This window comes from Euphorbia lathyris, chromosome 5 (assembly GCF_963576675.1).
Source record: "Euphorbia lathyris chromosome 5, ddEupLath1.1, whole genome shotgun sequence".
NCBI classification, from domain to species: domain Eukaryota; kingdom Viridiplantae; phylum Streptophyta; class Magnoliopsida; order Malpighiales; family Euphorbiaceae; genus Euphorbia; species Euphorbia lathyris.
In genome coordinates, this window is record NC_088914.1 from 24,736,506 (window position 1) to 24,747,209 (window position 10,704).

Here is a 10,704-nt window from a genome sequence, read left to right on the forward strand (position 1 = left end):
AGTACCTTCAGAAATTATAGAGTTGACATCCATGTAAGTACTTATGGACCCTTAGTTTCTGAGCTTAAATTCGACCATTTTCTGGCGGGGCTAAAAGGGTTGATTACCGACACAAGGGGTTGATGGGATTATATTTAGACCAGTGTAAGTTGCTGGCATAAAACTGAGTTTGAACTTTAAAACACACTCATTGAATCAATCTTACCGTACTCCAACTTATTCGCACTTGTTGGAAAAAGGCATGCTAAAAATATGGCTCACATAGAATACGAGTAGGAGTAGTGTTACCTTAGAAACAAAAATCAACTTTAATTTCTTGCCTAGATATATGGTACATAATGTATAAATAGGGCTCAGTGCAGAAAAGGAGCCACCTCCGAACGGTGTGGAAGACCAGTTCGAGCTCCCAAGGCTCTGCAGCAAGCAGCTGCCTGCAACCAAGTAAAAACCAACAAAATTAACAAGGGCAAAAGGATTTGGATTATCTGCCTCCTATGTTGCACGGAGGCGGACATGGACACCGGGAGACGCTATTTCTAACACATAACTTTCATAAAATAGCCTTCAAAAGCAAATGAACATGGACACGAACTCATAAATGCTACTAAAGAGGAGTGTCCGTGCAACATAGTCTGCCTCTACAAGGGAATGTGCTTAACTTACCACTTTTGCTGCAAATGGCAACAGTTTCTCTGGGGGCAAGCTCGCACAAATACCTACACCAATTAACAATAGTTACTTCTCATTTCTCAACTCTTCAAAGCCTATCAGTCAGGTGGATTAACAATAGAGGAAGTGTTGAAAACATATTCGCCCAAGGGACAAACCAAAAGTCTTGGAAATGATGGAGAAAGTGTCAGGCATGGTTATCAAAGGCACGCCTCAGGCGTGCGCCTGGACTCCAGGACACTGCCTCTCTTTTTTTAACTATGGTGCCAATGACTCCTTGAAAATAAAATATCCATTTCAACTTATGACAAATTTCTAGTGGTCACTTAGAATTAACTGTCAACAAGGTAACCAACTTAAAAATATTGTTCTGTGGCTAGCTGAAAACTTGGGAATGAACTCGTAGTCATTTTCAAAATTTCAGCCTCCTATCAAAACCTGATAATGGGTCATCAAAAATTTACTGAGCAACTAGACAGTTCTTGTCATATATTATAGAGATAAAGGTACAAATTTAGCCATATGGTTATTAGGGAGAACAAATTTTGACTCTTGGACTCCATGTATAGAACCGTGTCATGTTGGCACTAACTTTTTATAGATGAAGCAATTTCAGACTTCCATTAACGGCAAATCTAGAAAAGGTTAATTTCCCGGTAATTTGATTTTATATCCGCGCGCCATCCGAAGTACAAATTTACCATACAGTTTATTGAAGGGAAAACGTATTTAGACTTCACGTATAAAACCGTACAATATTAGCACCTACTTTGGTTACAAGTGGATGCTACTGGAGCCTAGGTGGAACAAACATGAACCGAATTAACAAGAAATGGACTTCTGTTAGATCTTTTGTTAAGGGAGTCTAAAATTACTCCATCTACAAAATGTTAGTGCTGACATTACACAGTTTTATATGTGGACTCTAAATCTGTTCTCCCCCAATAATCATAGGGCTAATTTTGTACCTTATTACTATATGATACGAGGCTACTAGCAATTGCCATCTGGAATCTTAATATGAGGAGATAAGATATATAAAAAGCTATGTTGCACGGAAATGGAAACGGGAAATGAAACGGATACCGTGAAACCTTATTTCTATGAAAAATTAGCTAGGAAACAGAAAAGAAAACGGAACGGACATGAAATGCGGAATCGCTAATGAAGAGTTTCCGTGCAACATAGATAAATGCGGAATGCATGTGAGAATGCAGGAATATGCTAAATCCACTCACAATGACATGCAATGTGATGTTAATACATACCATAGAGAACTGCTCCAATGAAGGCATCTCCAGCACCAGTGCTATCAATAAGTTCTTGCGGAGGTATCTTCTCAGCTGTTCCTAAATGTAACCTTCCCTTCACTGTTCCTATTCCGTTTGCATGTAATTTTGTCATTGGCTGAAAAGAGAAGATTCAAAACTATATAATTGCCATAAAAAAAGGGCGGCCCGGTGCACTATGCGTCCCCGCTTAAGCGAGGGTCCGTGGAGGGGTCCCACCACAAGGGTGTACTGGGGCAAGCCTTCCCCTACCAATTTTTTTGGCAAGAGGCCGCTCCTAAGACTCGAACCCGTGACCTCTCAGTCACACGACAACAACGTTTACCGTTGCGCCAAGGCTCGCCCTCATATAATAGCCATAGCAAATGAAAAAAATTCACTGTCTTGTTCACTTTAAATTATCCTATGTAAAAACTCAACATTTATGAGCTGTTTCAATAATAATATCTGTCAGTTCCTAGGCCAGGAACTTATTCAGCAGCTTTCATTAGTCGAATGAATGGCCAAAGAATTAGATTTAGGCTGCAGTTTGGTATACATTACCGATGAAATAACTGAAGTAAATTACCGATGACAAACATGTCGGGCTGGCAACTGCATCATCCTTTCTCTGCTTTAGCGATTCTAATAAATTATCTACATCCGCTTCCTCCGATGAAGGAGCCTCTACCAGGGGAAAAAACATATTGATAAGTAAAAAACTGTACTTTAAATATCAAACTAGAAGAGAGAATTATTGAGCCTGCATAAGATCCTCCCAGCATTATGAAGTAGTAAACTACAAACTCACCATTTGTACTTCTCTGAAGCATTAGACATCCATCTTCGCCTAAGGTGACAATCACAAATTCAATTTTGGGCAATCTCAAAAGCATAGAAACAAGTGCACTGGGAATAGATGATGCTTCTGTCCAAGCCTGCCAAGTTAGGACTTATTCAGTAAAGAATATCAGAGAAACTAGCTCTTTTCGGCAGCAAGCAGATGCATACTGGGGGACGGGGGTAGACTGCAGATAAATAATGGCTCCAGAAACCCCCACTAGAATATTACTTAGTTTGGTATGAGGACAGGAAAATAGGGGGGTTGACCACCCGAACGCCTGCACTAAAATTTCAAATGATCCCTTGCAGAGAGAGACAAATATTTACCACCAATAATAAACAACTTACCTGCGGAAATTTTGCAGAACATACAACATAATTAGCCAACTGCAGAAGGTCATCCAATCCTTCCCTCTTCCTTTCTGCATCAATCAAAATAGGTATGTTCTTGCGAGCTGCCTGCACTGAGAACAATCAAATGTACTGGTGTTATGTCCTAGTCGTTCATGAAAGAAAAATTAGATTATATCCCACCCCAGGAAATTACCAATTTGTAGCGTACAACTGCAACAATAAAAGTACGCTTTTAAGGCTTAGGGGTGAGCATTATACCATTTGAACTGAATTATGGAACTGATAGTCCAGTTATAACATTAAATACTTGACTCAATCCATTTTTCTAGATTTAGAATCACATAAGCTGATATCGATATTATAATTAATCATTTTATATTATATTTTAAATGGCCCAATTTAAAAGGTCCAGTTACTTCTCAAGCCGACAATCAGGAACTCAAACCAAAGAACCAACCAAGCCATAATAGTTTGTTTTGATTCAGTTCAATTTGGTTTTTGTAGAATTCAGCTCAGTTCAATTATTAGGATATAATTGCATATTTTAAATTTTTTGAACCAACTTCATGCTTGCCCTAAGCATCGGCTAACCATGTAGTAAAACTATTTACCAGAAGCTAACATAGAAGAATACCTTACATGTAACCAGAAAAATATGAAACTGTATAACTTGATGCAGTTTCCAAGAATGTAAAAGAATTACAAAGCATTTACTCTGATCAATTGAGAGGAATTTCATCTAACATAATATTATCCCTGCCAGAAGTACTGGTGAATAGAAACTTACAAACAATAAGAGAGCAAACCAATTGGAAACTATGAAACTGTTACCTCCTGTGCAACAATTAGAGCGATGTCAGGTAATCTTCCATCAGAATAGACAACTCTTACTCCATCCAACGCAGCTAACAAGCTTGGTTGGGGCAAATCATCTACTATCATGGGAGGATGTCCTGGCGTATGAATACATGTTCGAGTTTTCCTGAAAATATCACATGAACATTTAAATACTCGACTCTATTAGTAAGCTGCTGAAAAAAGAAAGTTGTCTGGTTAAATATAGCGAACAAATAAACTTCATATCAGGAAACGATTGCAGAAACCTAAAAATATAAAGGGCACGCATTAATATGTCTTCCATGTGACCAATCCTTATTTCCACCTCTCAGTATGATTCTTTTGATAACCAAATTTAGAATTCCCACCCAAATCAAAACTTATAGAACTTCCTTAATTCCTTGTTAGGAGCAAGCAAATTGTCACGTCTTATTTTCTGTGAAAAAACTATAAACTGACTTGTTATATACCTCAATTAATTGTTGAATCAAAATTCAAATTCCATTAACATTTGAGTATGATTACTGGTAAAACCTAAGCGGTTTTCCTCTTTTTCTTCAAAATCCTGATGTATATCTAATGAACAGGAAACTTGATGGAGTGTGAACCTTTAATACACAAATATTAGTAAATCAATTTTTATATTCATATAACATGTCACTTTGTGGAAAGGGGAAGGCTTGCCCCCAGTACACCTTTGTGGTGGGACCCCTCCCCGGACCCTCGCTCAGCGGGGACGCGTAGTGCACCGGGCTGCCCTTTTTTTTATATATATAACATGTCACTTTGATATTTGAAACAATGAAGAAGTCTGCACCACAAGTGAATAGAATGAGAGATTCAAGCAAGAGGCCTCACGTTTGGTTATCAACAATAACATAGGTGAATGGTGAATTGCCATCTTTAGAAACCTAGAAAAAGAAACAGCATTTATCAACAAACAATGGAAGACATGAGTCATTCAATGCTATCTGTCATTCTAAATGCAAATAAAGATCGAGGATACAGTACTAATGACACAAAAACAGATCTACTGGGAATTCTCAAGGTAAATGAGGAAACATGCAATGTTTGATTACTCAGAGTAGATAAATGAAAGATCCACATATATCACTTCGACTTCAAAAGATGTCAGCATGGCCACGTAAAAGTGGCCAAGAGGCAAGAAGAACAAAAGCATCTTGAGAAGGATGTCTCTTGTCAGGCTATCACATTCCTTGCAGCCCATAATGGGAGAAAATGTCATACCAGAAATCAACAAACTACAGTAGAAGAGCCTATGAACAAGAAAAAGATTGCAAAGGCACCAAACACTGAATAGAGACACAAAAATACTAAGTACTTATTGTATTTTCATAACACACTCGCGTACAAAACTACCAAACTCTCATTAGAACTTTGATAAGTAAGATTTTTATATAGCAAACCACCAAATTTATGATCATTTGACCTTCGAAATACGACGCATGCACTTTGACCACAGGACAGCCGTAGGGCTGTGAAGAAATATAGTCATTCATGAAACTGCGAGAGTTCGTTAATCTCATTAGTAAATCTAAACAAATGATCTCAAGTATAACTATGAGGCTCATTTGCTAAACAGGCAAAAATTAAAATAACAGTTTGTTAAGCTCATTACTCTTGAGCAAGTCTTAAACTTCACTACTGATCACTGATGTATGCATTACATTTAAGGTTTAAAATTGTTTATTAACTAAGGAGATTCTTGCATATTTTGCTCAATCAAAATTAATTTGTAAGCAATACAGGCGTAATTACAATATCTAAACAGGATGATCAGCTTGACGCAGTTTTTTTTTTTTTCACTAAACTAGCCAAGCATGAAGTAATCAAGATTTGCAGCCTGGAATGCCGCTAACTGAAAGGTAGTCTTTCAAATGCCAATAAAACACCAAGATCATGCAAATTCATTTTTGAATAACAATATTAGGTTAATCATTTGAAGCTCACCACAAGAAAAGAAGTATCCACACCATCGGACTGAAACTCCTCCAAAACACTCTTGCCTTGGCCGTCATCAGCAATCTAAGAAAAATTAGTCAAAACCACAATATCAGTTAAAAATATTTCCTCAATCAAGCTTTAAAAGGCTGTAAATTTTATTATTTTATTTTTTATCAGCAAAATCACAGTTTTATTGCTGCAGAAACAAAGAAAACAATCAAAACACTAAGGTGTAAAACAGACCTTCAAAACACACGGAAAACTACAACAGTACAAACAGAACAAAGAATTTCTGCAAACCAAGAGAAACTACTCTAAACCCAAATATCCCATTGAACCTTGTTTCTGTTAGCCTCACTATATAATTTGAGCCTAACAAACACGGAAATCCTCCAATTATACCAGAAACATCAAAAGAACCCTGAAAGAGGTTGTGATTCCGGGTCTGCCAACTAACATAGGCAGTAGCAGCAAAATTTACTCTTCTCAAACAAGCCAACAAAGACTTGCAACCTGCATGTCTACAAAAGCAGCTCACAATGCGATGCCAGAAATAAGTCTTCAAGTGGAGAAAAGATGTTCAATAGATTCATCAACCATACAGCCATACATACCACATAGCACACAACACTTCCCCCAAACCATCTTAGTCCAACAAATCACATTTTCATTACCAAGGGATTTATATACAGAACTTACAGTGTATACACCACTGGTCTTACCACTCTGGGTCACAACATCTCTGCTATTCTCGGCAATACAAAATTGCCTTACCTTCTACCAAGCAGATTCAGTAAAATCATTCAATGGATCAGGCAAGCACCAATGCCCATTTTTCCATAGATCAGCCACTTTAGCAGACCTACCAACATCAGTATCGAGAATATTAATGGAAAGAAACGGGTTCAGTGAACTCACCCTATCCAACCAAGGGTCATAGCAAAAAAGAAAACTCCCTACCATCTCCAAGTTCATAATGAAATGGTCTATGAAAACATTCCTGAGCTTAATTATATTTTGTCTTGGAACCAATTGAACCAAAAGCTTAAGCTGATAGTTCAGGCCCAAGAATAGTTTTTATTATTAATATTACCTCTAACAAACCCCCTGAGCTTGAAGAGCATACAATACAGGCATATCCTACCATATGTAAAAATTCTCAATAAATAGGGTTTCCAACCCTCAACCACTTGATCTAAGAGGCTCTCAGTCACTCTGTCTCCATTTCCTCACTTAAAAGTCACATCCAGCCACTGTTATCAAACTTGTACAAGTCGAATCAGCCAGATTTCGAGCCGACTCTATAGGGAGAATCGAACTCAGTAAAGACTCGATCCCAAATCGGCCAAATCAGTGTTGACTCGTACGAATCAGGGACGTCATCTGAATCAGACAAGTCTTGGAAATAAGCTGAAACTTGGAAAAGGTGAAAAAAAAATTAAATGGTTCATTAATTTGGGGAAAACCAGAAGTCCAATATAGATGCATATTTCGGGAACCAATAAAGTTCAACTCATAGTTAAGTCTGCCAATTAAATGGTTCATTCATTTGGGAAAGCCAAAAGTACTACATAAAAGCACAAACCGATTTAAAGAATTAATTATATCCATTTAATGTGCATCTACTAATATTTCTTCGGCAAATACACTCTGGGGGAAGAAAATCTGTTGTCCCCAACTACATGTCCCCTTCCCTGTCCCTCACACAAAAAATGGTCCCCATTTATTTAAAATAATATATTGTGTGGGCCAGGAGGACCCACACAGAAAAATGGAGGCTTTTCTGTGTTAGGGACCGGGAAGGGGACTGGCAGTTAGGGACAGAAGATTTTCGTCCCGGATTGTAAATTATATCCATTGAACCAATAAGGCTTGAGTTTTGAAAGAATAAAAAATTAGAATTATGGACTTGAAGAGAAACTGAATGGTTCATTGAATTCGTCATCTATAACTAATTGTTCTATAGAATACAATGTTAAAGTCAGATAGGTAAGCCATTGTTATCAATCTCCTTTAAACTCTGATACCTTATATTTTCACATACCTTGCTCTTTTTTATAATATTAATATTATGAATCTAAACTGAATCTTACGATTTGATTCGATTCACGAGCCACAAAATGAGAATTTCGAGAGTCGAATCACAATTTGACAACTATGCATCTAGCCCACTGAACTCCCATTTTGGTAATAATAGGCTAAACCCATCACTTCATTAGTAAGGTGATTGAGGCTTATTAGTAAGGTGAATTTCTAATACATGAAGAAGCGTTTTAAAATCATGAGACCCAAAGTGTTGGATTTGAGCCAAAGTGGACAATATCTACATGGTATTGAACCATGCTATTACAATTTCCAATGTGGAATTCAGTTCATTTTTTCCATACGCTCCTTGCTCAGGCCTTCTACCCCAGCGCGACCCACTCCGAACCAGGTCGTTACAGACCTACTAGCTTCTGTTTGATTTGTCACCAAATCAACACAGCATATGTAGAGTTGGCTCTGATACAAATTGTACCAATCTGACCCAATTAATTCACCTTCATGGTAACAGAGCCATGGTATTCAATGTTGGGTTTGCCCTTGATATATGCTTCATGCCCCAAATGATTTGGGCAGACAATCATCTCCCTTTGAGTTAGGCTTTGCTTACATATTCCTCCAACACCAACTAGCCTCAAAAGGCTTAGTTAGACCCCAGAAACTAAGCCTTTTCATCTTGTTTTTAATCACCCATAACGCCCAAAGGATCTACTTTTGCTGTAGTAAATCCCAAATGTACTTACCAATAGCAGCTTTTTTCCACACGCTCAAATCCCTAATTCCCAACCCTCCATTTTTAGGAGAACAAATCTTAGCCCAGGCCACAACAACTCCTTTACCCCTAGAGCTATTGCCTCTCCAAAAAAATCCATGCATCTCCGATCAATTTCATTTGTCACAGCCACAAGAAGAACAAAAATGGAAGACCAATATAGATGGATACTCCTATGAATGGAAACAATTAATTGCACTCTTCCAGCATAGGATAAAAGCTTGCTTCCCCAAGCAGAAATCTTCTCTATTAAACCCATAGTCTCACTTTTCTTCAATCTTGTGGAGATTATAGGCACCCCAAGGTACTCAATCGGCAAACTCCCTTCAATGAAAGAAACAAGTTGAAGGATAAGTTGTTTTTGACTTAAAGACACCCCACTCCTAAAGATGTTGCTCTTCCTATCATTAACTTGAAGACCAGACACTCCTTCAAACCTCTTCAAACATTCAACCAAGACCAAGATAAATCAACCTTTCCTTTACAGAAAAGGAAAAGGTCATCAGCAACATGGTTCAAGGACATAGAACCACAATTTTTTTTCTGAAATTCAAATCAGAGGTTATCTCAAACCTCAACAAAAATCAAGGGATACATGGAATCCCCTGTCTCAGAAGTTTAGCTCCAGGAAAGAAGCCCTCCAAACTCCCATTTACCACAACTGAAAAAGATGGAGATCTAATGCAAGCAATTATCTAGGAAATAAACTTCCTAGGAAAATGAACTCATGATAATTTCTAACCAACTCATGAGCAAGTAGAACATTATCTACTATTCTCCTTCCAGGCACAAAAGCTGATTGCTGACCAGTCTGTCTAACACCCTGCTCAGCCTATTAGCAATTATCTTGGTGATGATCTTACGGAAGACATTACAACAAGAAATAATAGGAGGCAAGTCATCTAAATTATATTATTTCATAAACGAAACTGAATGTGTACATTATAATATTAAAGGCAAACCTTGGAAATAATCCTTGGGTTTAAGCCCAAACGAGCAACGCAAGTCATAGCATTCCCAGCATTTCCACCCCCTTGAACCTGAGCAAAGGAATGAAAAATTCACTACAATACTAATTCGCACACTTGAAAACCAAAATCCGAAATCACAATGAAAAGAGAAGTTAACCTTTAAGCTTGTACTTCTGATCTTGTCATCCGGCTTGGGATAAGTCGCCACCGCCGCCAAGAAATCCACCGAAGCTCCTCCAACACCTAGCTGCTCGCATTAACAAAAAAAAATCAGAAATGACGAGCAACAGTAATCATAAAAGAGATGAATGAAGCAATTCGAAGTGAAATTGAGTAACTCACGACTATGCGATTCTCCGGGAGAGGGGGAAGGGAATCTGAGTCCGAGGAGGACATTGCCAGCTTGAAAATTCTGCAATAATGGAGAATTATAGTTGGTTAAGAAAGAGGGAAGTTGTAGCAGTAAATATAGAGAAACGAAATGAATGTAACAAAAGCGTACGTTAGAAGTAGGTGGACCTGGAACAGGAGGAAAAGCTTAAGGTCGGGGATGAGGAGAGAAAGCGAGAAGGAAGAAAGGGAAAGGTGAGACTGAGAGAGCCGGGATTGGAAAGGAAGGAGTGAGAGACAGAGAATACCATCTTTTAATGAAGCGGTGGATTGATGGACTTTGCCTACACTTTCAGTTCACTCACAGGCTCTTGAAAAGCTTGGGTGTGGAGTGGTGGTGTTCATATTCATTTTATTTTTGTGGTTATAAAAATGAGAGTTTGGATAGGAATTTTCATTGGCAATCCATCCATGTATGTGTACGGTACCTACAAATATGTTAAAAATTAGGCTTAGCTACATTGTTTCATTTCTCATCTTGTCCAAAAAAAAAAAAGATTGATAGACCTCCTAAACTGTTAAAGTATCTTAATAGTCTTTACAACTGGCATAAAATATAATTATGTAATCATTCAACTGTAATAAATTAAAT

The 10,704-nt window shown here is 37.8% G+C and overlaps 1 protein-coding gene across 2 annotated transcripts; it reads right to left on the reverse strand.

The window, feature by feature from the left end:
* Positions 1 to 207: 207 nt before the first annotated feature.
* Positions 208 to 10,472, reverse strand: LOC136229256 (uncharacterized). Of its 2 annotated transcripts, none has more exons than XM_066017908.1 (13): positions 10,242 to 10,472; positions 10,065 to 10,134; positions 9,880 to 9,969; positions 9,714 to 9,791; positions 5,943 to 6,017; positions 4,830 to 4,882; positions 3,966 to 4,116; positions 3,129 to 3,239; positions 2,749 to 2,875; positions 2,527 to 2,624; positions 1,938 to 2,076; positions 664 to 716; positions 208 to 431 (listed from the first exon to the last, which is right to left on the reverse strand). In XM_066017908.1, exons 1-13 carry the CDS (start codon positions 10,361 to 10,363, stop codon positions 354 to 356), a joined length of 1,245 nt encoding a protein of 414 aa, XP_065873980.1. In that variant the 5' UTR covers positions 10,364 to 10,472; the 3' UTR covers positions 208 to 353. The 2 variants fall into 2 exon arrangements, with proteins under 2 accessions (XP_065873980.1, XP_065873981.1); XM_066017909.1 differs by having other exon boundaries at positions 10,225 to 10,357.
* Positions 10,473 to 10,704: the final 232 nt, after the last annotated feature.